The 27,807-nt window shown below is 36.3% G+C and overlaps 1 protein-coding gene across 9 annotated transcripts in view; it reads right to left on the reverse strand.

Annotated features, from left to right (window-relative positions):
• PDLIM5 (PDZ and LIM domain 5) overlaps positions 1-19,634 on the reverse strand; it is a 200,163-nt gene extending 180,529 nt beyond the window's left edge. For 2 of the 9 annotated variants that reach the window (XM_040625137.1, XM_040625130.1), the window contains exons 1-2: positions 19,536-19,634; positions 15,974-16,111 (exon numbers count right to left, since the gene is read on the reverse strand). In XM_040625137.1, coding sequence (XP_040481071.1) covers positions 15,974-16,069 — 96 coding nt within the window. In that variant the 5' untranslated portion in view covers positions 16,070-16,111; positions 19,536-19,634. Of the gene's footprint in view, positions 1-15,973; positions 16,112-19,371; positions 19,499-19,535 lie in introns of those variants that run through there. The other 7 variants (XM_040625136.1, XM_040625134.1, XM_040625129.1 and 4 more) reach the window with 6 other exon arrangements.
• Between the last annotated feature and the right edge of the window lie 8,173 nt (positions 19,635-27,807).

Raw genomic sequence — 27,807 nt, forward strand, 5'->3', positions numbered from 1 at the left:
GGGTAAGGACAAAATCTTGAAGTTAAGACAAAAATAATTTTTTGTTTCACCTTACCTTTCAAAGTGAATATTATTGTAAGGGTGATGGCAATTAGTCACCACTCATAAAAGTTATTATCACTGAACTATATATATGTAATCTGACCCAACTTCTCATTTATAATCAGTTACTCTTGCTACAATACTAAAACAACAATACTAAGAATACAAATACTAGTATTAACCTTTTAAACCTCAAATACTATTAAAACTTAACATCAGGCCTGAATAAAATAATATCGCAATCAGCAGACTTTTCAAACCAAAAAAATACATATATTTACTGTGTACCACACTACTGTGTACCGTGTTCCAAAAACAACCAAAAACTCTCACTATATTAACGTGGTCCTATTTAATCTTAAAGCGACATGCTTCTGTCCTATCAACTAAACTGCTATAGATTTTAATACAATTAATACAGTTAATCTTGGGAAATAACTACCCCAACTCTCAAAAATCATCTTCTACCACTCTCCCTGCTTAAGTCTATTCCAGCCACTCAAGTGTTGCTGTTCCTCAAACACGCCAAGCAAACAAAAGACCTCAGGGTCTTTATTCTTTGCCCAAAATGCCTTCCCCAAGACCACTTCATCCAAATCATCAGTCAAATGTCATCTTAACTGTGAGGCCTTACTTGTTCACCTTCTATAAATTAGTGATCCCCATTCAACAACCCCTCCATTTCCTTACACTCCTTTGTTTTGCCCCAAACTATTTATCACCAACTATTTTTATTTGTTTATTGTCTCTTCTTCTCTCCCCTAAAATACAGGTCTGAGAGAGTGCAGACTTTATTTTCTTTACACTGCTGTATTCTCAGTGCCTAGAACAGTGGCTGGCATATATGTTCAATAAATATTTATGGAATAAGTAAATAAACCAATGAATGAGCAGCAATGATTAACATTCAGTTGTACAGCTAAAATTGAGAGTACTTAGATCTTATATTTCATAAAATGCATAGAGCTTGTAAATACCATGATCACATACAGATCTCCTAACTTTGTCTATATACGGCTACATTTGGGTGAGGCACCCATGCCAGGTCCAGTTGGCTATGGCCAGAAAAGTAAGATGGCAAGGTAAGCAGCACAGAGTTCTACACACAAAGGCTGCTGAATTGCAAAAACTCCTGGAAAGAGTGCAAATGGCAGACACATTTCTTGTGTCTTTTGCAGTCTACATTTCACCTGTATATTCTCTAATAATTAAATTTATCCCTCACTGGAGGAAAAAACTGTCCCCAGTAGAAACTGCCTCTCACCAGCAATACAGCTTATCATGGCACTTTATAAGAATTTTAAAAAACAGGGGCATTTGGGCGGCTCAGTCAGTTAAACATCTGCCTTCAGCTTGGATCATGATCCAAGGTCTGGGAATGGAGCTGTGCATCAGGCTACTTGCTCCTGCTCCTGTTCCCACTCCTGGTCCCGCAGGTAGGCGGGGAATCCACCTCTCCCTCTCTCTCTGCCCTTCCCCCAGTCATGCACAGGTGCACATCTCTCTCTCTCTCTCTCTCTCTCGCTAATAGAATCTTTTTTAAAAAATTAATTAAATAATAATTTTTTTAAAATAAAAAATTTTAAAAAAGGAAAAGCCACAGTGAATGGTAATCACTGCAGAAAGAATGTCTCATTGGAGGTATTACTAATACCCACCCTCCTTTTATATCTCTTTGAGAGTTTATGCAAGATCTGACAGATGAAAGAAGGAAATGGCCCATTCATTCAACAAATATTTATTATTCACCTTTTATAAGATACTTCAAGAAATAATTTAAACCACAGGGTGTGTGCGTGTGTGTGTGTGTGTGTGTGTGTAGAAGGGAGCTTCTAAAAAAATTCAATATAAAAACCTTAAAAATATAAAACTTCTTCAAAAAAGAAAAGGAAAATTGAATTTTGAAGATGACATTATCAAAGAAGTGACAGATCTAGAAATATTACTCCAAAAATGGTGTTAAAACTGCTTCAACAAGATATTCCTGGTATTTATTACTATAAAGTAACTTCTTTAATTAAAAATTTTATTTTTTGTTATTTATTTATTTATCATGCTTCCAGGTCTTATTTAAATTCCAGTTACTTAACATCTACTGTAATATTAGTTTCAGGAGTAGAATTTAGTGATTCATCATTTACATATAACACCCAGTGCTCATCACCACAAGTGCCCTCCTTAACACCCATCACCCATTTAGCCCATCCCCCCACCCACCTCCCCTCAGCTTGTTCTCTATAGTTAAGAGTCTTTTTCTGGTTTGCCTCCCTCTCTTTAAAGACCTTATTATTTTTAAGTAATGTCTACACCCAAAGTGGGGCTCAAAACTTACAACCCCAAGATCAAGAGTCACATGCTCCACCAATTGAGCCAGCCAGGCACCCCACTATAAGAGAACTTTTATTATTATTAGGTAACTTTCACGAAGTACTTACTATGTGCCAGGCACGTTACATGTATTAATTTATTCAACTTGACAATGCTATGATGTAAATATTTTACCCCCATTTGACAGATGAAGAACCTGGGGTATAGTTAAGTAATCTGTCCAAATAAATACATCTGATAAATTTCAGAGCCAGGACTCATATGCAGGCATTGTGCTTCAGCCCTTATACTTCCAGTAACTACAATAAACAGCATGTAGAATACTGTCCACTAAAATATAATCTTAAAATGATATGTTGGGAGAAAATATAAACCCTAAAAAATCAATGTAAAAAAGGTCAATAAAAAATACAAGACTAGCATACTAGCTTTGGTAATAAAATATTCACAAATGTTTGACCATTCATTATTACATAATCATAATTGCCTGAAGTGTTTTTTTAAAGCTAGAAATTAATCGCTATTGGGTCACTTTAAATGTTAAGACACGATCAAGAAAACTGTATCAAAAATTTGTTTTAGGGGTGCCTGGGTGGCTCAGTCAGTTAAGCGTCCGACCTGGTTTCAGCTCAGGTAATGATCTCAGGGTCATGGGATCAAGTCCCGTGTTGGGCTCGCACTCAGTGTGGATTCTCACCCCTCTCCCTCTCCCCCTCTCCCTCCCCCCCATCTGTGCACTCTCTCTATATAAAATAAATAAATCTTTAAAAAAATATAGATAAATAAAATTTGTTTATACCCGTGTATTATTTTATATTAATGTACTACAGGTAATTCATAAGTTGGTTGGAAAAATTCATTAGTTTGCAAAGCTCACAGGAAAACTCATTTTTGCTCTGAATTTATAAAAAGTTGACCTAAATATGAAGTTTGAAGTTAAATCATTTACCAAGGCATTATGATTTATTACTGTAGACTTACATCTATATGATAGTGATGACACTTTTATCCATTACTAATGTGTTTAAGGCATGAAAATCTGAGTTTACTGTAGTGTCAATGGACAGCTTCTCCTATAATATGTTAACTCTACCCAAGTAACCTCTCTGAAAGATTCAGAAATGAAAAACTTTAAATCTTATAAACTCCCCCCAGTTAAGATAATAAAAAGGTCAGAAAACATAACTTTTGGCATTGGGTGCACTAACCAACCAACAGGCTAAAGCATTCTTTTTAAAAATAGACACATTTTAAAACCTTTTTCAGCTCAACATATCAGACCTAGAATAAACATCCTAACACTCACTTTATCTTTGAGGCATACTCTAACAAAAGTGTTACCAACATAATTTGTAAACAACTCCTCAGTGTGTATGCAACATTTCTTTATTAAAGTAGAAGAGGTTATAACATCACAAGGAAATGAAAACAGAAGCCATCTGGGCAACAAGCTGCTTCTTAGAGTTATAAAGAAAATCTAAAAGAACACAAAACAAAACAAAAAATGTAATCGGCATGTAAATAACAATGAAAAAATAATAATGTATAACTTTTAACTATAAATAACTTTTCAAAACAAACATATATTAAAATGAGTATTTTACATCCAAAGAGCGACTTTGGAAGGCTATATAGTTATTTCTTTGCTCAAAAACTGTTTTGAATTCTTTCCCAGAAACTGACCAAAACCAATTTACAAAACACACCAGTTTGTAGATTTGGTAAGATCACAATAAGAGTAACCTACACTCTCTAGCTCAGCTCTAATCCAAAAGAATCAGAATCCCTCTTACATCGCCAGGAGTTGTCCCATGATAATTCCCAGTGTTATCCTCCTCAGTACCTTGAACTTCGTCTCTCATTCTGACACTAGACCTACCTCATCTCACTCTGCTTTCCTCCTTGCTCACAGCGTTGTTGCCACACTGGCCCCCTTTCTATTTCTTGAACACACCAAGCTCTTCCCTGTCTCAAGGCCCTTGCATTTGCCATTCTCTGTATCTACAATGCTGTTCTCCTGGCTCTTCCCATCACTGGCTTCTTACTCTTAAATCAATGTTGCCTCCTCAGTCAGAAGGGCCTTTCTTGACCACCCAATTTACAGGTAAAGACCCTACCTCCACTCATCCTCTTCCCCTAATTATTCCCTAGCACATCACCTTACTAAATTACAACTGCTTATTTATTTATATACTTTGAACTATCAGTCCCATTTACTAGAATATAAGGTCCACAACACAAAGCACTTTGTTTTGCTTATCCCTGTATTTTCAGTACCTAGACCAATACTGAGCACACAGTAGGTGCTCAACAATGATAATGAAATGACTCCATGCCCAGATGCGGATATAGCAAATTCTGCCCGCCACTGCCACTTCTGGGTCTCCTCCATGGATTCTACAGATCTTAGTCTAGAAGCTCCCTGCTATCCTAACACAGGCTACAGGGTCAATGCTCATTACCCTGCTCTCTTCCTAGATCTGATTACATATATGTCCTCTTCTACTTCTAATCTCCTTCATATATTTCATATCATGTTCCATGCACCTTTATGTCAGAAAATAGAGAATCACCCTCGATACCCAAGGGCAAATACATAGTAAGAGATCAATAAATATGTACTAACACCTTGTCGCCTCAGGGCCCTAGCACAAGTCATTCAGGAGAAGGGCAATGCCAGAAGATGATACCAAGAGGCCATACACTGCTCTACAAAGAATTTACCCATCTCATAAAAGATAAAAATTAAAAATAATAATAAAATCTCCAGGGACAATGCTTGAATACACTCAATTATGTTTCCGGAATTCCTTCCCATGAGGTTTTTTGATCTTTCATGCAAAAGCACACCCCCATACACAAACACTTGCCCCTCTTAGGCTCTCCTAACTTCCATGTATGTCCAGACAAGCCTGAATTTGCACATGTACAAAGCATAGGCTAGTTTTAGTTTTCTTTCTCTTCTGAAACAAAAGATATACATATTGCAAAAATTTCAAACCATACAAAAGTGTACAGAGAAAACAGTGACAGTTCCATCAAGCCCACTGCCTAGTGCAGCGTCTAAACCCTGCACAATCCAGTCACACAAAAATCAGTTTCCTGACTTAATAACTAACTTGTGCATTGGTCTGAATATATCTGAGGCGTTAGGTTCAGTTCTGAAAGTCACACATAAAGAGACATTTAAAAACTTTTAAAAGCATATGCCCAAGGGTGTGAAGACAGGCAAACTCATGAGAGAAACATTAGAAGAAATGGCTTCCGACAGAATAGCCACAAGACTCAAAGGGAAATACAACTCATCACTTATCTAAAAGGCTGTTAAGTGAGAAAGGGTTATCCTTTGTTGTACAGGATACCAAAAGACAGAAGCAGAACCGCTGGGTCAAATTTACAGAAAACAAATTCTGACTGACATACAGAAACACTGTACCTTGGGAAGCAGGGGGTTATATGATGTAACCTCTGGGACACTTCCTAGAAACTTTAAACTCTGACTAGAATTAAAAACAAAGAAAACCAAAATGTTTCATCACAGTTAATTCTATCAATCATGTACATTAACAAAACAAATCTAAGGAAATTTGATTGCAATTTCAACCCAGCTTCCAATTTGTCCTCTATTATCATTATGATCATCAGTCAATAGCTACTGAACACAAACTGGGAGTTCTAGCATGATCTCGACCCATGCTGTACAGCCCCCCCCCCCTCAGGTGAGAAATGTTCACAATTTAACAAAGTATATGACCTATTTATATGTACTTAATCATACTGCTGTGAAGCCTAATATGAAGACCAAAAATTTGTACTTGTTCTCTGGTTCATGGGATTAAAAAATCTGTCGCTAGTTCTTTTTAACATATTACTATTTGGCTTAGCAAGGAGGTATAAAATAAAACCAAGTGTAGTCAAAGATTCCTAAAGAAGTCTTTGATAAATTCAACATTATTAAATTTTATAGTATTAAAGTATTGTGAGCAGTATGCCAACTTCAGCCCTCTAAAACTTTGTCACAAAGATACTTACAACATTGTAAAGAGAACTAAGCCCTGACTGTCATTTATTTACAAAAAGAATCTGACCTATGGTGACTGAACTCCGAAAAATGGGAAAATACTGGTGGTTGGGGAAAAGTAGATCTGTCACATTATTCAGTCAATGACAGTTCCCATGCAACTTAGCCTCAGTCTTTTTCCTGAAATGATCTAAGTAACAAAAGATCCATAACAAAAAATGTTTTTAACAAAGCAAAGCCATATATGGTTCCCAAATACTTGTATACAAAATGGAACACCAATGGGAGATTGGATACCAATCACTAGACTCTTCCAGAATAGATAGAGGTACATATAAACAGAAATGCCTCCTATAAAAAGATCAGGACTATTTGTAGAATATTTAGAAGTTAGTAGCATAGAGATACTTCAAGAGAATGTCCAAAATCATGAAAATTACATGTGTTATAGTACTTGTATATATGTATAAATTTCTTTCTCCAGAGCATCTCTAAAGGTTCCTAGTTAAGGGACAAAGCATTTGTTTTCTAAAGGACATTCATCCTCCACTACGTTTTCTCAAGAAGAAAAATATTTTCAGAACATATCTACAACCTCCTCTGGCTAGCATTATGCAACCCTATTAAATTTTTTAATTTTACCATCTACAAAAGTTAAAATGTCAGAAATCATTTGTGAAGTACTAGGCTAATTATTGGTTCCTCAACAGAACCAAATCAAAACACTTAAATCCCTGATAGAACAAATGGTAAATGGCATTCAACTGTTAATGTAATTAAAATAAAATTTTAGTAAATCAAAATTTACCCAAGACAATTACGAAGAATGGCCACTATTAAATCAATTTTTGGATCCTGGAAAAAAAAATGTTTAACAAATCACAGAATTTAAATAACAAACGGTGCAAATTCCTAGCGAGTTCCAAAGTCTTCTCATATATTTTTTTAAGATTTTACTTTTAAGTGGGGCGCCTGGGTGGCTCAATCAGTTAAACGTCTGCCTTCAGCTCGGGTCATGATCCCAGGGTCCTGAGATCGAGCCCCACATCTGGTTCCCTGCTTAGCAGGGAGTCTGCTTCTCCCTCTGCCCTCCCCCCTCTCAAGCTCATTCTCTCTCAAATAAATAAATAAAATCTTTAAAAAAAAAAAAGATTTTATTTTTAAGTAATTTCTATACACAACATGGGGCTCAAACCCACAACTTGCAGATCAAGAGTCACACGCTCCACCAACTGAGCCAGCTAGGCAACCCTCTTCTCATCATATTTAAAAATTTACAGCAATACACTAAAGGGAAATTCCACATTTCCCCTTTAACCACATAAAACACAAACATCCCTGGCATCCTTTCTCTTTTTGTCACCAAGGTTACCAACACACACACACCACTGCTCAAACCAGGGTAAAATGAAGAAATATACTATGCCACACGTTAGTATGCCTTCACAATGCCTGACTCACTATGTTATGGAACAGTTAACACTTCAGTTAAGCTCCACTGGCTAATAAAGGTTGATAATGAAAACACACTGAGTTTCCTAGGGGTGAATTTTACTATGTTCCAGGACCATACTGAACAGCACATAATGGTCAGTCTCTGTGCCACATCATTTAAAGTGAGCTAGAGAAGATTTGAAATCCCACAATATATCAGGCTCCAGGAGAAACTGCAAAAGTAACAACCTTGAATCTATTAAATGTGATGTGCGTAAATTTTTCAGAAAGTCTATGACAGGGCAATATGCCAAAACTGTTCAACAAAAAACAAACAAAATCTTTCACATGTAATTGGAAGTAGTATGTTAACATTGAGAGGAAATCTACTTAAGAACAGGAATTTTAAAAAAAAGAATTTGGAAATAAATGATAGAGGTAGCTATTAATCAAAACTCTGAATGAAAAATTCAAAGAACATCATCCCTAGAAATTAATGGTATCATTTATAGAAGAGCAGCATATTTTTTATTTCATATGTTCTCATGCAAAATGGGAAACAATGAACCACTTAAAAACAGAAAATCGTCAGTAGACTACTTGTGATTAAGACCTACAAAAAGGAGAAAAGTGGAAATAGGCCCATCTGATTAGAAAAGATCAAAGTCTGTTGAAATGTGTGCAGGCACAGGTATGAGGAAACCAGCATTCTTATATTGTGGGTAGGAGTGTCTCTATAGAGATAGTTGGCAATCTCAATCAAAATTATAAATCTATATAACCCTTTGACTCAGCAATTTCATTTCTAGGAATTTATCTGACACATATGTTCATATATATGCCATATACATACATGCAAAAATTACACTGCAGTGTCAGTAAAAGCAGTTGAATAAATTATGATAAATCCAAACAATGCAGCTATACAAAAAGAACAAAGACACATTTACTGATTTGGGGTTAAGTGAAGAAAACAAAATGGTAAAAAAAGTATAGTTTTTAAGGATGTTGTTTGTGTCGAAAAGGTGGGTGGTAAGAATACATGTATATACATCTATCTGTATAGATCATCTCTGAAAGTATACACAAGAAACTGCTAATTGGTTGCTTCCAGGAAGAGGAAATGAACGGCAGGACAACAGGAAACTCTCCTTTATATGCTATTATACCTTTGGAATTTCAAACCATATGAATGTATTACCTAAAAAGAAGCATAAATTAACCAAACTTTAAAAGCAGGAAAGGGTGAAAGTTAAGAAGACTGTTTGAGTACCAAATGTGACCAAGTAAATAAGTGCTCCCATTGTGGCCTTTTTAAAATTGCCTCTTTTCTCCTTCCATCTAATGTTAACTCTCCCAGTCCGTTTTACTCTCCCCCATGTAGGCCTATCAGGGTCATGTGTTAAAACTATCTAGTCCTGCTGGGAGTACTAAATGCCAACGAGGTGGATGGACTTTGTTCCACTAATCATCACACAAAATGTGCAACAACATGAGCTGTAAAAGAAATGAGTTATTTACAGAAGGGTAGATAACTCCACTTAAGTAAAATGAGAAAAAAAAATAAGATGAGGAAAGATAGGAAAGTGAACATATGATTTCACAATATAAAAAAATTCTTCCAAACCTAACTTTAAACACTCATTCAATATTGTCTGCTCTTTTTACCAAAAAAAAAAAAAAAAAAAAAAAAAAAAAAAAAAAAAAAAAACTTAATAAAAACAGAGTACCTGTACTAGAAAAGTGATTTTCCCACTTTGTAATTTAAAAACCAAACCTGCATTCCCAACAGGACTATGGAGTGGCTCTGCACCTAGAATACCTAAGTTAATGGTCACCATGGTCATTACTCATTAATTGGTTACAATAATTTTTTTCTCTTTTCATTCCCTTACGTCATTTATTTGCAAATGCATACATACATTAATATTTCACATGTTAGGGTCTTGTTCTGTCACATTTTATATTATACAGTCAATATTTCTGTATCTCAAAATTTAAATAAAGACCTAGAGTCTCACCTACTAAAATAAAACTGAACCATAATTATCCCTTAAAGACACCAAAGAAAGAACACCTTTTTTGTCCAGAGCAATGTTTGCTTCTAGAATAACTAACCCCTATCAGATTCTTTCCTCCATGCAGTCAGTCATAACTGGGGGAAAAGGCCATGACTGATCTCATGGTATATGAGAATCTGGGTAAAAACAACTGCAAAGAGGATATTTTGGACAAAGACAACTGTTTAACTGTATATTCACATTGCAACCTGACCAAAAACTATCATAAAGAGAAGCTTTTTGTCTTGAAAGTTCTCAAAAATAACTGAAGTCCACAGTCTTCAATACTCTCAGTTTAAGTAGATATTATACCTAGTTTGTGAGTAGGTGAACAAGTTATGTAAAAATCTCCTTTACTTGGGTTTAAAATGTTATTCTTGGAGCACCTGGGCGGCTCAGTCAGTTAAGCGTCCAACTCTTGATTTTGGCTCAGGTTGTGATCTCAGCGTTGTGAGATCAAACCTAGCATAGTGAGCTGGGTGTGGAGCCTGCTTAAGATTGTCTCTCTCCCTCTGCCCTTGCCACCTCCCACCCCCAACCCCCACATGAACNNNACTCTTTCTCTCTAAAAAAAATAAAATAAAACAAAGTGTTATTCTTACTTCACCCAATCTCTACAATACTATTTCCTCCATCACATACAGAAGGTCTACAGACCAGTAAAATTCCTCTTATTTTAACAACTTTCCAAAATGCCCAACATTCATTAAAATCTGAAAAATCTAGCCCCCCTTTTCTAAAACTACTAATTTACAGCAAAACACACTGATAATATTTTCATTTCTTTACAAATTAACAATCCAGAAAAACATTTTCAGAATTATCTTGAGATTCTTTACCCTTGTGACCACAATGATAGAAAATCACCACTTAGGAAATAATAGGTCTCTGGACCCCACAAAAAAGGTAATTAATATTTTAAAAGCAGAAGATGACCATACATGTGAAATATACATTATGTAGTTATACAAACTAAATCATTAACTTTCCAACTTGGCAAAATGACAGAGTAGTTGGAAGGGAATGTAAAAGAAAATACTCAACAGCTTAAAATTAACAATGGGCCCATTTATTCAAGGTAGGATGGTTCTCCCATTTCAGCTTGAGAGGACTGAAAGTCTCTTTCTATCCTCCTCTAGGAGGGAAACTCTGCAGCTGGCCTGTCTGGAGAATCACTCAACTACATTCACAGCTTTGCTCAGAGTCAAGCAATGGCAAGAAAAGTCTTCATCTTCACTTTGCACTGAAAACCAACACAGAGAAATGTTGACTTTGAGGTGTTCAAATTTCATCCTTCAAGGATCATTTCAATTAATTTCTCCTGCAGGAAGCCGACACCACGAATACAAAAGCCCAGTGAAACTGATAAACATTTATCTGTATCTTTGTAATTTTATCAAATATTGTCTTGTGGATAGGTCTTATGATAATGTCTAGTACTGTACTTATTTCTTTTCTCCCCAACCTTTGTACCCCCCTATACTTTGTATCTTCTTAAATGGCTTCTAGGAAGTATTCCTATAACTGCTGAATGAAGGAATTCTTGGCAAAATGTTTCACAGCTGTCTTTTTCTCCTTCTGTCTTATACTCCCAAGCTAAGCTCCATACTCCAGAAAATAGTAAATTTCCTTTGCTTTTCAAATCCAGCTAAAATCTTGTCTGAGTTGGTAACAACTAATCCTCTCTTCACTCTTGAGATTCAAAATCATTATTTGTATTAATATTAATTTAGTTTGTATTAAAATATCTGACCTCATTCTTATCTGCTAAAGAAACAATGTAGATGTTTTATGGAGAATTGGGAGCTCATCTTCAGGAAATTCAAATACTGACATCTTAAGGAAAAAACCTCTAACATCATAAATCAGAAAATAACACACAACAGAGTACTGCAACTTTAAGATGCCATATTTAAAAGATGTTATTCACAAATATATCATCCTTCCTGTAATTCCATCATGAGGAACATCAACTTGCCAAAATATGGTCTTGAATTGTGCAAGAAGTCTCCTATTTCTTCTTATAAAATATACTGGCAAAGACCAATAACCCACACTGCTACAATGAAACCCATCCCCACATTCCATGGCTTCAAGGCAATTCCATAAATACAGGGTCATTAAAAGGCAGCCTACAAACTCCTGCAGCCAGCACTCCATTTTAAGAATAGGAAACTGAAGACAATGACATGTGATTATAAAGTTAGAGTAATCTGAGGATCTTTTTTAAAGTCTGCAGGAATTACCAATCTTGTCTTAGAAACCCACCTACTAAAAAAGAATGCAAAATTTGTAAGCTATAGATAATGGACAAATCTGTGTGAAATATTAAATACAGTATAGTCTGCAAAAAAAAAAATCGTATAGTTTGCAAGCTTTAATACACAAAGTCATAACCAGCATATTCACATACTAGTAACAACAAAACCTCAGGAAAACAGAATGTTCAAGTCCCAGCCAATGGCTTACTTATCACAAATACATTTGCTGTCACAGAGTTCCAATGTTACAAGGGAACATAAATAGCCCTATGGAGTTTGACATAGCAATACCTGACCAGAGGAAAAACTTTATGTTTGTGAACTCTAAACATAAACATGAAGCTTCCCAGCTAAGCAAAAAGTTGTGATTTTTTTTTTCTTTTTCAATTCCAGTAGACTTTAAGTAAAAAAATATAACTCCTATGTTACCCACAATTATGGGGTATTTGATATTTCAATTCTCAAAATATTTTTTCTTTTAATATTATAATAATATTGCTGTAAAAAATAAGAGCTAAGAGAATATAATGTGCCAGACCTTGCTAAGAATTTCATACATATCATTAATATAAGAGAATCACTAAATTATATGTTTTAAGGCATGCCGTCAAGTTTTAATTACTTCTTGACACTATTAATTAAACAATTTAGTGACCACAGAAATATATTCCAATAATTTTACACAATTAAGGCAGAATAAATGCCACTAGAGAACTAAGTAAGATGAGGTATAACATTACTAATCTTACTACAACAATATAAATTAGTTATTAGGCACACATCTTTATTAGGCAATGTTACTAGGCATGTTTGAACTGAACCACACAAGGGGTTAAAAGTAACTACAACGAAAGCCAACAGCCTAGCAGCACAGTTGAGCCAACATTCCCTTCTCTCCTCCCCTCCCCTTCCCATCCTCTCCAGTCCAGAATGAATTGCATGCCCCACTGCACAAGGCCCAAAAAGGTCACAGGAGATGGCAGAGACTTTTGTAAGAGAACAGAAATAACTCAGCAGCTTTGTTACCATAGTCTCTTTTAATCAGTATGTTCAAAATCCTTTAATTAGCACTCTGTCTACACAAGGAAAGCATTTCTTCTGTGCCAGGGGAGGGCACATATGTATGTACACAGTGTTCTGTTGTATCAGCATCACAACATGGAGCTAGGCCTCAAATTGTCTGCCAGGGAACTAAAGCACAGAAAACTCTTTTAAAGGCATGGTATCACAAAATTTACACATTACATTTGCATTTATATTACCAAACAACAAAGTGATGATTTAGTTTGTTTCATTAGGTGCCAATTTGTTTCTGGATTTTTTTTTTCCAGCAAAAATTGATCCATTTTTAACTAAACAATAACTTCTATAGTCCATTATTTATAAAGTAAGATATTCAAACTTAATATAATGCTAACAGAACATAAAAACAAGACATCCAAATCATCCCTTTCCTCATAAGAGAGCTTCAGTAAGAGAAAAAAATTGCCTTGCTCAAACAGGAATAAATCATAAGGCACATTTTCACATGGATGCTTTCCATTTAAAATTTCATCCAACCATGAAGTCTTAAAACTTAGAGGCTGGATTACATATATGTATTTCTTTGTAAAATCTGATTAACTGGAATCAAGACAGAAATTGGTGGTAAATTAAAGTTAACTGTTTAAAAAATAAAATAAAATAAACTGTTTATAAAATCCACAGCCAAGAAACAAGGAAAACTCTATTAGTAAACAGGGATTAGCTGTATTTTAGCAGAGATTTTCATGTGTTACAAATTTAATCTTTCAAAATCAAGTTGTGTGTATATATATTGTAAGAAACAGTGTATGTGTGTGTATATATACATATACATATATAATTAAACAAAACAACTGCCTCCAAAATACCTGATTAGAGAAACAACCTAATTAAAGAAACAATCTATACATAAAATTTATCATTAGGGAAACAGCATAACATAAATGCTTGAAAGCTCGCTCTTCCACACCAGCCATGTGAGCTCACGGCACAGTTTTGTACAATGGGCACAATACCACTATTTCACAGGTTGACAGGAGAATTAAATGAGATGATGCACCTAAAGCACCTGGCAAAAATGAAAAAGTGTGCTGGCAAGGCTGGGCAGGGGGAGCAGGGATAGGAAGTATTTTTGTGCATTGCACAAAAATGTAAACTGGCACAACCTATCAAAATTATATATATGTGTGTCCATATATATGTATATATACACACACACATATACAGTTAACTCTTGAACAGCATGGAAGTTAGGGCACTGACTTCCCCATACAGTCAAAAATCCACATAAAACTTTTGACTCCCCCCAAATTTTACTATACTAACAGCCTACTGTTCACTGAAAGCCTTACCAATAATGTAAACAGTCTATTAACGCATATTTCGTATGTTATATATACACTGTATTTTTACAATACAGTAAACCAGAAAAAAGAAAATATTAAGAAAATCATAAGGGGTGCCTGGGTGGCTCAGTTGGTTAAGCATTTGACCCTTGACTTTGGCTCAGGTCATGATGTCAGGGTCTTGAGATCAAGCCCCGCATCAGGCTCCACACTCAGCAGAAGTCTGCTTAAGATTCTCTCCTTTTCCCTCTGCCCCTCCTCACACCTGCCCCTGCTCTCTCTCTCACTCTCTAAAATAAATAAATAAATCTTAAAAAAAGAGAAAAGAAAATCATAAGAGAAAATACATTTACAGAATTGTATATTTATTTTAAAAAAAATCCCCGTGTAAGTGGACCTGCACAGCTCAAATCTGTGTAGTTCAAGAGTCAACTGTGTATATACATAAAAAATTATGTATATATGGTATCCACTACAGCACTGTTTGTAATAGCGATACTGGAAACAATATTAATGCCTTTCCATAGAGGACTAGTTAAATAAATGCTACTTCCCTACAAGAGAATTCTATATAGTTGTTTAAAAAACAAAAACAAAACCAAAAAAAAAAAAAAAACCTCTAGGGAAAGTTCTCCATGATAAATTATTGAGAAAAAAAGACATGGAGCAGCATGTACAACATGCTACCATATAAATAAAAGGGGAGTGGATATTCAAATTTATTTGACTATAAAAAAAAAGCCCTCTGGAACATTATACAAGCAATTAATAGCAAGAAGAAAGTGAAACGGTGATTGACAAATAGTCAAGCCTCAAAAAACACCATCATCATCATGAACATATATCCTTAAATTGTACACACAGAATACATTCAAACTAAATCCATAATGAGGTTAACAACCAAATCTCAATTATTTATAAGCTGACTATCTAGGAGATCCGAGCCCTCAATCCCTCTTCAAAGGTAAGTAGCCTTTGGCAATTTTACTGTTGACTATCACCTTCACCAGAAAGTGAGCTGACGAAATAACACCAAAAACAGTCATTTTATTTGATATTGATCAACAGGTTTTAATTAACAGCTTCTGGAGCTGAAAGGAACAATGAAAATCCCATTGTGCAACCTTCTAATATTACATATGAAGAAACTAAAGTCCAGATTCCCCAAATTAGTGACAGTTCAAAGATTTGAAGTCTGCCCCCTAATTAAATGCTTTCCATTTCCTTATTAATAAAGATGGGGGAAACTGAAAATAAGCTTAATTGAAATCAATTATCCTTGCTAAATTCCCTCCCCTCCACATCCTTTATTATACATAACTAAGTTTGCTGAGATTAAATCCCATAAGCAATTGTAATGAGTACGGGTTATCCAGAGAATTCAGCAACTCAGCCCTGAGGTTTCCAGGACTAAGCATTGAATGAACATCTGTAATAAAATCTGTTAAGTTTGCTTACACTAGAGATTGTCAGAGGCATGTTGAAATCCTTGCCACCTTGCAGCCGGAAACCCCAAGGAGCTGGGCCAACCAAGGACACACTGTAGTTGCTCATGGCTCTAACAGCTCAAAGTCCAATCCCAGAAAATGAAAGAAACTGTGAAAGAAAATTAGACAGTTAACAAAATGTTTATTTGAAGCCCTATTACATATTTAAATGTATTTAATATAAACTCAACTAAATTCTTTTCAATATTTTATTTTGGGGGGATGAGAAGATACAGAGGATAAGTCTACGTTAAGTTCTCATTTCAGTCTTTTCAGGAATAGGAATCTATGAGCTAATATACAATTTCTAAACTGATGCCAATTTCCATAGTCTAAAAATTCCATATCAGAATCTATTTCTAGACACTTGATCAGTTTTATAACTTGCTACAGTACAATTTGTGGCTTCTTGCATACAAACTTTAATTCAAAGTACTTTACAACACTTCATTATACATAAGAGAAAGAACAAGATTTTATTTCAGGTTTAATTCAAAATGATTTTCCCCTTCCCTCTACCTCATGCATTCTTCAGCCTGCAGTTGGCAAGAATCCTTAAATTCTAAGCTACTCTCCTATATGAAAAGGACTGCAAATCTGTAGACTCTCATTCATGCTTTCCACATACAAAATTCTTTAAAATTGTTTTTTAACGCACAAAACTATTCTCTCCAATCATAAACTATAACTTGTTTTTCCTCTTATAGGGACATGGTATTTTCGACACTTAAAGCAATATTTACTTTTCCTTTAGACAGGCAATGATAGGCAATACTTTAGCACAGTGATATTTCAGTGAGAACCTTCTTCTTGTTTTATACACACACCACATCAGGCAAAGTAAAGAATGAGCGTTAACCACATAGTGAATGAGGCTGACTAAATGGGGTAGGAATATAAGGTTAATCTTTTTTTTCTTCAGAATTTTTCTTTATTTTTTAAATTATAATAATATTTTTTATTATATTATGTTAGTCACCATACAGTATATCCCTGGCTTTTGATGTAAAGTTCGATGACTCATTAGTTGCGTATAACACCCAGTGCACCATGCAATACGTGCCCTCCTTACTACCCATCACCAGCCTATCCCATTCCCCCACCCCCTCTCCGGAATATAAGGTTAATCTTAATGCATGAAAGGGTACTGGAGCTTTAGAAAAGCAGCAGCACTTCAGCGCTGTCTTTTTTGTTTTGCTGTAAGGGCACTCATAATGACTCTCATGGTTCTACTTTCATATGATAAAAAAAAAGTGTGACTTTGAGTTTGATATTGGTTGGTAGGATGGTTATGTGTGGTGGGAGAAATTGGGAGAAATAGATGTAATGCTAAGAAATATATTATTTCCCCCTTTAAAAATATTAAAAATATAGTGGATGTATAATTTAATAATTTTAAAACCACATTTTTAAAAAAACCGTTGAAAACACACTTCCTTGGAAAATCTGTGCTATTGAACTAAATTACCACCTTATGTTACCTGTCTTAAAATATTTTTCCATTTTTTAACCCATTCAAAACTTTGATCCCATTACATCAAATTAATATTGGCACAAGTAGGTATGTGAACCACTGGGTATATTAAAAAGAAACAGATTACATCTTCTAATAAGGGGGAAATGAGGCAAAACTTTCAAGTCTGGTCCTTAAAGAAAAATTAAACCAGTGAAAATCTGTACTGCACCTACCAAGAAATGAAATGAGCTTTTCCACCGGCATGGTAATACACAGTCAATACTGATGTAATACACACAGGGCACTAAAAAGACCCAATGGCCATGCCAGAAGTCAAACTGTTAGATACACATGAACAACAAATAATAGAGAATTAAGAGCCACATATAATTTAATTGCTTTCCCGCTGTAATAAAAGATTTTCATAGAACTAGCAAAGAAAGACTGTTTTAACGTTGGCATTATATGATACAAATCAGAAGGGTGTAAAGCCAACAGGTATTTCAAAGGCAGCCTGCCTCCTCCTTTTTTAATCTTTAACTTGTATCAAGAGAACAATGTGAAAGTTAGGCTCAACTTCCCCTGGACCCACTGTTCCCTACAAGAAAATGTATGTAATTTATATGTCAACCATGTACATACAACTTCCCTTTACTTGGGAGTTCCCTTCCTGACTTACCTCATTTATTAAAATTTCTAGCACTGGCAAGGTCACAGACACACTACAGAACCAGTGTCATTTCATTTCTAGTATCCTCCCTCTGCTAGCTTCATTTGCCTTAAAACATTCTGATCGCTAAGCAATGGTAATATTATTACTGGCCTTTTCCAGGTCTCCCCCATCTGGTTTTTGGTGCCCAAACTCCTCCTAAAATACGAAGTAGGCAGGAAATAGTGAGCAGCCTATTCTGCTTTCAAACACGAAGAAAATGTTGGACCTTCCATACAGTTTGGGATTTTCTTTTAGGGAAAGTCTAAACAATGTCTTCGCTTTAATATTTGGGAAGGCTGCTTGGTATTTCCCGCACTTCTATCCCGGCTTTTCTGGTGAGTAGGAAGCGGGTAAAGAGAACTCAGAGTGACAAGAACGGTCTGAAATTAACGAGCAGTATCTTGAGATTCTGTTTTTCCATAAATTGAGAGATAATGGAGATAGAGCTGAGGAGCCACAGGCACATGATGAAAGCAGTCGACAAGACATTTTTCCAGCAGAGGTTCACGCCTAATCCTGTTTGCCAAATAAGGCTTCGGAGCGGGCTATTTCCGTGGCTGGCAGGTCCGACGTCCTCACGGTCAGGAAGGCGGACTTGGGATAGGATCTGGCGATCACACCCTAGACCTGCCCTGTCCGACGCAACCACGAATTTTCTTTCCTAGCTCTGCCCTGTCCAGACGCCCTTCCTTTTCCCACTTATTGTCAAATGCACTAAAGGAACAGTTTTACAAAAGCCCCAACAAGTACTCAAGTATTAATAAATCTGGCGATTATGACAGATTTTTTTAAACAAGCTTTATTTCTGGTCGCACGGCTGTTTCCCCAAACAGGTACACAATTTTAAATATCTGGGAGCTGAAGCCAGCGCCGGAAACAAAACTTCTCAGGAGCGCCAAAGCAAACAAAAAACAACACGCCTTTCCCGTTTAGTCCCGCTCCCTACACCCCAAGGAGGTTCCCGCAGGACGTGGGTGTACCCAGACGCCCAAGTAGGTGCCCGGCGACGCCCGGCGACTCCCGGCAGCTGGCTAGCCGGCGGATCGCTGCGGGGGTGCCCGGGAGCTCCACGTTCCTGCCTCTGCCGCGCTCGTCCCGGCCGACCCGAGCTCCGGGAACTTCCAGTGCTCGTCCTCTGGCCTTGCGCCCACTCCCGCGCCGCCCTTTCCCGGGAGCTCCTCTTCCCAAGCCACTCTCTCACCTCCGCCGCTCCAGAAAGCACCTGAGGAGCCATCCCCGCGCGAAGCGCGCCCCCTCCTGCTCCCCAGCTGGGCTTCCCTCCGCGCACTGGGCGCAAGGAGACCGCTTCTCCCCCTCTTCCCTTTGGATGCAGGAGCCGCGCATCCCCTCCCGGCAGCCACTCACCTCCAGTCCGGCGCGGCGCAGCCTCCGCCTCAGACGAGCGCTGACAAGTGACTCCGGGTGCGTGCGCCGTCCCCACCGCCCGCGGGAACTTCCGCCTCCCTGCACTCCCCGACCCCGCCCCCAGGCGGAGGCACGCCCCCCCCCCCGCTCCCGGCCACGCCCCCGGCCGGGCAGGGCTGCCCGGGACGGGCGGAGTAGGGTACGCAAGAGTCAGGCGCGCGGGCTTGCTGAGGCGAACTGAAGCCAGCGCCGGAAAACAATTGAGCTACCGAGTTTCGGTGGAAGTAGTCAGGGGATTTCGAGCAGTACCTGGCAAAGGTATGCTCCGCGTTTCTGTTTTGTAATGGATGCATTTCTCTCTCCAGAAACTTTGAATTGGCAAGCAGTTGTTCTGGCTAAAAATAGAAGAGGGCTTTGGATAAATCCCTAGTTATGCAAGTTCAGCGACTACCGCCTGGTTTTTGGAGAGAGCTTTACGTGCCCTAAGAAGTGCAGACCCTGAAGTTTGCTTGTCAGGAAGGTGAAAGTCGGGAATCCTAACATATAGAAGTCAAATTCTGTGATCATACCAGAAGACACTGATAGAGAGCAAGGACCAAAAGCCGTTCAACCAGTATATCCTCATTATTTTCTAAGTCCAACTAAGCCAGTAGCCCACTTTACAGTTTCTGTAAAGCTGTTGGATTTATCCCAAGGGATTTATTCATAAGCAAACAAATAAAGTGCAGTGAATATATGGAAAGTAACTTCTTGACTTTTTAAAACTGAACTGGATTACAAAAAGTGAAAAGGACAATCTTTAACCAAGGGGCATGTAAAGCAAGGATGAACCTCATGGGGTCCAGGAATCGCCTTGATGTACTCCAGCGTTCTAGAGAAGGTCCAATACCGCTCTGACCAAAATGGTAGCCACCAGCCACCTGTGGCTGTTGATCATTTGAAATATGGCAACTGCGACTAAGGCACTGAATTTTTTGTTTTATATAATTTTAATTGACATTTAAAAACTGAAGCAGGGTACCATTTGTGTTAAACACAACTTTATTGTTTGTGTAGGACTAGATTTCACTTCACCATTGAAAACTTAGTACCTAAATTGAGATATGATAGAAGTTCAAAAAAGCATGCTGAATTTCAAAGTCAGTAAAATACCTCATTAATAATTTTATATTGATTACATGTTGGAATAAGATTTTTATAATTGAATAAAATACATTATTAAAATTAATTTCATCCGTTTTTTTATGTGCATACTAAGATATTTAAAATTACCTATGTGACTAGCACTACATTTTCATTGGATGGTGCTGCTTCATAACATTCATCACATTCTCCAAAAGATTATGTTGGAAGGAAAATTTCCTAGTGTGAAAGCTGGTTTTTGGAGCACTTTATTTTTTTTTAAGATTTTTTTTTTTTAAGTAATCTCTGCGCCCAGCGTGGGGCAGGAACCCACAACCCTGAGAGTCCCATACTCCACCAGAAGAGCCAGCCAGGCGCCCTGGAGCACTTTAATATATGCTTATATGTTATTAATATTAATATCAATATATTAGCATAATTAATATTAATATCTTAGTATAATTAATATTAATGTATGTGATCATGTTTGACACCTAACCTCAAAATAAATAAATAATAACACTGACATTTGCAAATACCTACCAAGTGCCCGACAGCGTGGCAATCCTTACAATAACTTTATAACATGAATGTCATCCCCATTTATAGTTAAGAAAATCGAGGTTGAAAGAAATTATGGTTTGGGACAGTTCCACAGGGCAATGGCTAGAGTTACCCTGTAAGGGTCCCATCTCTGCTCCTCTTCATGTTTACTGCTGATACAGTTAAAATGAACCTAGATCAACAAGGTTGATGAAGACATCAAGAATTACAGGTAGTATATGGAGATATCACCAGAGTGTAAGCACCTTGAAGAGTTGAGAGTAAGAGTGTAGCTTACTTAGCAAATTCAAATTTTAGCCTATAGAAGCTACCTGCCTCTGAATCCTCCTCTCGCAGTTTAAAGAAGGGTAAGAATAAAAAAAACAAATTAAGGTATGATGCAGATACATTTATCTAAGGGTCCTCCAAACAAACAGCTGCAGCTTGTTAAAACATAGGCAGCTTGTTAAAACTGCATTTTCCTGGGCCCTACCCAGACCCAGGATCCTTGCAAGTGGGCCACAGGAATCTGCCTTTTTAAAAAACACTCCCTCCCCGACTCCATGTAATTATTAAACTACAATGCTTAAAAACCTCTTCCCTAGAAATACCCCTTTATCCCCAATTAACTGTATAATGTGCTTAGGTGAGAACCATGCATCCCAGACAGCAGCAACTTATCTCAGTTCCCTCATCCTTCAGGAAATAATTATAAATAACTTTTTGAGGTTATTGTGAAGAGTAGAGATAATATATATAAAGCACCTGGCAGCATGCTTGACACCAAGCAGATGTTGAATAAATGGTAGCCATATGAAACTTTCCAAACCAATCGATTACATTTATTTACACATCACACAGACAAGTAGGGAACTTGAGTATTCCGTATGTACTATGTTCTTGGTGACTTATGTACATTATCTTTTTAAATTCTTACAACCATATAAAGTAGGTATTTTTTCAGAAGAAACAAACATGGAGATTAAGAAACTTAACCAAGGGCACACAACTAATGAGTGACCGAAGTAGATCACAAGATCTGACTCCAAAAACCATGTCCTTTTCATCTCGACACACTGCTTCCAGTAAATTCACTAAGCCATCCAGCTTAACGACCAGAAAAAGAAGATGGAAAACTATGGCAGCTAAGACTGTTGCGAGCCAGAGAGATGCAATCTGCAACAAATTATGGAAATTAAATACTTATATATTATTATGAGTATGTATGTTACTTGTATATGAAACAGGACAAAATTCCTGAACCATTTCTGGTGAAGAATGTGCCTTAACTTGTTTCAGAATGAATTGCTCCCAAGAGGTTCTGACTCCCCTTCTCTGTCTTGTTCATGATTAACATTTATGAAATGGTTGGCCATGATTTGAAGGACAGTCTGTGACTACAGACTATTAGCAGGATGATAACTGATCCATTGGGAAATCAGACCAGTGTCCTTAGCCTTGTTAACTCTGCAGGCTAAGCAAAGGAACTCACCACAAAGGAAACTATATTTAAAGTTTCACTTTATCATAACCAGTGCACAAGAGAAAAAAAAGTAGATCAAAAGATTAATTTAGCAGGAAAAGTTTTTAAGAATATTCCATCTAAACACAGTATTTACCCAAGTGAATAAATGTTTGCTCTAACATTTTATTATCCAGTGTATGACTCAGAATCCTCTTGCAGTACTTCAAAAATAACAGAAACTTTTAATTACAAGATGGCATGGCAGTGACAAGTTCTTACGGTTGCACCCAATAAACTGTAAGGTGCCAGGCTTTAAAAAGTTCCTACATTACTCTAATTCAGTTTATTTTTCAAGTCCTAATCCCGAAAGGCAAACAAACCACTCATAGGTATGAATATTTAATGTTTAAAATCCAGAATGGTGGGGGCGCTTGAGTGGCTCAGGAGGTAAAGCATTGGACTCTTGATTTTGGCTCAGGGCATGATCTCCAGGCTCATGAGATCGAGCCTCCTGTCAGGCTCTGTGCCAGGGAATGAAACCTCCTTAAGATTCTCTCTCTCTCCCTCTCTCTCTGCCCCTCTCCCCCTCTAAAAAAAAAATAAATAAAATAAAATCCAGAATGGAGAGAATGCTGGGAAGAGGGGGAAGCACTTAAGAAGCAGAGAGAGAGTGGAAAGAAGTAAATGGATGGGAAAGGCTCTGGAGCAGATCCATGAAGCCTACGTAATTGAGTAAATAAGTGATCAAGGAAGTTAAAAAGTTTAAACTTTAAAAAACTGCTTCAAGATTTGAAGTCTGGTTTTGGGAAGTGGTATTAATAACTAATATTGAAGAGAGAGGAGACATTTTTGAAGGGACAATGCATTTCCCTGGCAGTTTCTAGTAAGAAAAAAAGAAAGCCAATTTAGTAAATGAGGGGTATAAGTAAAAAGGGTAGATCGTAAGGGCACTGAAAAAAGTACCCAAGAGCTCCAAATTTCAGATTTCAGAAGAGAAGGAATATTCCTCATGATAAGATCAAGGTTTAACCAGTCTGATGTTTTACTCAAAGTCATTTCTTTGAGGCATCTGGTTGGTGATGGAAAGGATAGAGAATATGTGATTTTGGAGAGGAGACAGAAACAGAACATAATCGAAAAAGCTTGGTATATAAAGAAAAATGTTATTTGAAGAAAGTCAAGAAAATGAGAAATAGGCCTGGGACACAACTTCCCAATTAGTTGGTTATGTCAAGAAATTAATCTTCTTAGCCTGGGAGGTAGTGCAGGCTGGGAAGAAGGCTTATCCACTTTCCTTGGTTTCTAAGCTTGCCTTGATATAAAAAGAGTTGAGAAGCAGTGTGTGAGGAAAACAAGAAAAGAAAAAAAAAAAAAAAAAAAAAAAAAAAAAAACTTCCAGCCTTCAATCAGGATGATCAGGAAGTCTCCTACATTAGAGCTAAATGAACTTAGGAAATTGTGAAGCGAGAAGATGTAGATGTATACTGTGAGAGCTCGTTAGAAAGATCTGCCCACACCTCTGTGCAGGGTTCCTTTATTAAAACATTTTCGATATTGGTCACTTTGCTATCCACCCAATACTAATAGGCTACTGTATGTCGATTACGCACCTCCCAGCATACCATCTGTTTCCTCTCAAAACCCTGACAGATACCTTATTGGCGATTCTTTGTATCATCACTATTGTCACATAAACCAATAGAATGTTATGCACACTTATTTACTGAGCATCTATCATGCCCTAAACTCTGTTGATATGTGATTTTAAAAGTAAAGTCACTTTTTAAAAAAATATTATGATTTTTGCTTTTTGTGATTTTTTTTTAAACTGATGACTTTTTAGTCATTTTAGGATTTTTAGAAGCATTTCCATTAGATTACAGTGTGGTATGACCCGCCATCACTTAAAATCTGGAAATAGGTGTTTCTTTCCACATTGTCAACTTTTGACCAATTTTTAAAAGAGCTAGCAAAGGTGATTATTCTGAATCACAAATAAAATACATCTTAAATCTAGATGTTGTCTATTTATATAGCGTAAACAGTTAACCAGAGTTATCTTTGGGAGGTAGGACTATGAAACTGTTAATTTTTTACTTTATAATTTTCTATATTTCTTTTTTTTAAAAGATTTTATTTATTTCTTTGACAGAGAGAGACAGCCAGCGAGAGAGGGAACACAAGCAGGGGGAGTGGGAGAGGAAGAAACAGTCTCCAAGCTGAGGAGCCTGATGCGGGGCTTGATCCCAGAACGCTGGGATCACGCCCTGAGCTGAAGGCAGACGCTTGATGACTGAGCAACCCAGGTGCCCCAATTTTCTATATTTCAAATTGTAGAGCATATTTATTACACCTATAATGAGAATAAAACAACAGAGACTTGTTTTTAAAAAGCACATTAGTTGACTAACTTCACGATAATATAAATTTTATATTATATTTATATAATATAAATTTTTAATAGCCCCAAATTAATTTTAATTTGTTTTTTAAATATGGGTTTCTTTAATTTATGGTTTTGTCCCAAACTACTAACGTAATCGCTTCTGATCCTTTAGGTAGTCTTTCACATTGTCTGTGTTTAGAATTTCTCATGCAGAGATAATGCTAAGTGGAATAAGTCAAGCAGAGAAAGACAACTATCATATGATTTCTCTCATCTATGGAACATAAAAACTAGGAAGATCGGTAGGAGAAGAAAGGGATAAAGAAAGGGGGGGTAATCAGAAGGGGGAATGAAACATGAGAGACTATGGACTATGAGAAACAAACTGAGGGCCTCAGAGGGGAGGGGGGTGGGGGAATGGGATAGACCAGTGATGGGTAGTAAGGACGGCACCTATTGCATGGTGCACTGGGTGTTATACACAACTAATGAATCATCGAGCCTTACATCGGAAACCGGGGATGTACTGTATGGTGACTAACATAATATAATAAAAAATCATTAAAAAAAAAAAAAAGAATTTCTCATGCTTTTCCTTGTATCTCTCCAGCAATGGTGGAGCTATGAAGACATAATTATTAACAAGGCTAGTGTACAAATAAGGGCATTTAAACAAGTGGTATTTTGGGTTGGAAAGTTCCTTGGGGAAATCTAATCTTAACATGCTTTATTTACAGTAAAATCTCTCCACCCAAAAGACAGTACCTCTACTAAGTGTTTTTAAAATCCGTTTACGTACTCTGGGAAAAGCAAGGAAACTAATATTTTCATTGGAAGGTATCCACATGTGTAGTCACAGTGGAATGTAGGAAAGCATGCCATTCCTAGCCAAAATGTAAAGGGATATAGTACAAAGAATGATGAATCAACTCATCAAAAATCTAATTAAGGCATAGAATTGTTTTAGGATAAGGAATAATATGAAGGAATGAATATGGATCAATAACATACACAAAAACTAAACTGAATTCTACTAATAATATCCAATTTACACATCATATCAAATTCTGCCAATCTGTGTAATATGCATAGACCTATTGGCATTTAATTTCAGAATAAAATTATTCTGGAAAATTCCTCAAAGCCACTTTCTGCCAGCTGTGTAGAAGTTAACTGATGAAGAAAGTAAGAAAGACATTTTTTTAAATCTATGAGATATGAACCTGGAATCTTTCAATATTTTCATAATCTGATTATTTCACATGACAAAATATTTTTAAACTATACTTTAGCCAAAAGCTTGATGCCTGCTTCTTCTCAGAATTTAAAAGCTTTAACTAAATAACTGCAGTGTGCTAGGTATAAATAACAAATCCGCCTTTTTCCATTTAAATATTATTTAGACACTAAAACTTACATTTAAAAATTCATGGAAAAAGTGTAGCTATAAATATTATCAATAGTTGCCTCGGGAGGATGAAATGTGGTATAATTTTATTATGCTTCTATTTGCTTTTTGTACTTCCCAAATTTTCTATGAAAACATTTTACTTTTATAATGAAGTGAACATCAGGAGTAGCATTTTTAGCACATGCCAATACACATAACACTGTTATACACACATATATTGTTACAGAAATTCACATATACACGTAACAAATATCTTTGGAACAAATTAAAATTTTGAATAATAGCCATTACTAGCTAGATATTCTTCTCAATTCTTTATAAGTATTGATTTATTTCATCCTAGCAACTGTAGGAGCTAGGTACTATTATTTTCCAATAAGGCAATGAAAGAACAGAGTTAATATAACTTACTCACGTTTGTACAGCTGGCTAGTATAGGCAGAACCAGGTTTTGAACCTTAACAATTTGACTATAGAATACATGTATATAACTGAAATGTGGCTGCTTTTACACAGTATATTATGGAAGTTTATATCTCCAAAATTTTCTTTTCATCCAAGTCGGATTCAGCCCAATGTGGTTCTAATTCAAGATGTAAACTTCCTTGACTATTTTTATGTTTTTGCATAACTGACAAGGAATATTAGGGGAGTGACAATAAAGTAAAAAGAGTGATCATAATAAAAGTAATTTCAGGATTAAGAGCTAAAGCTCTAAACCTGATAGTAAAGAATACTTTCTTCAAATATTTTAAGCTGAAACCATTATTTCTATTAAGATTCATAGCCTTCCCTACAGAATGAGACCTCTTGATAATAGTAACTTATTTTTTAGTATGTGAAGAAGAGTGAAAAAAATCAAATTATAGTCCCTACAGAATATTTGGTTTTCTCTATGAATTTCTTCTAGAAAGGAAAATATGAGAACATATACATGGTTGTTCCATCAGTACAAAGTCAAACATCCAAACTAAGTCTGAAAAATGCATTATTCAAATTTGTCCTAGATTTTCTCTTATTTTTTAATTTAACCCAGGTACTTGATACAGATAACACCTTAGTCAAACTTAATAGAGTGGTCTTAAAGCTGTTTTAAACATTAAAAGATAATTTTGATAAATTTTTAAACAAACACATTCAACACAACAGTTAAAATAATGTAACAAAACCACTGTGATAAAATGAGCAAAACATATACCACATTGAAGTAAATGAGACACATTTCCCAAATTAACATCAATTGAACATTTTATTTAATGAAATTTATTAGGCCAGTAAGTTTCTATGTAGGATTTAATCCTTAGGAGAAAAAAAGATGAAAACGTTTCTGGTTTTCTTTATATCT

Source organism: Ursus maritimus, unplaced genomic scaffold (genome assembly GCF_017311325.1).
Source record: "Ursus maritimus isolate PB19 unplaced genomic scaffold, ASM1731132v1 scaffold_8, whole genome shotgun sequence".
In the NCBI taxonomy this organism is placed as follows: domain Eukaryota; kingdom Metazoa; phylum Chordata; class Mammalia; order Carnivora; family Ursidae; genus Ursus; species Ursus maritimus.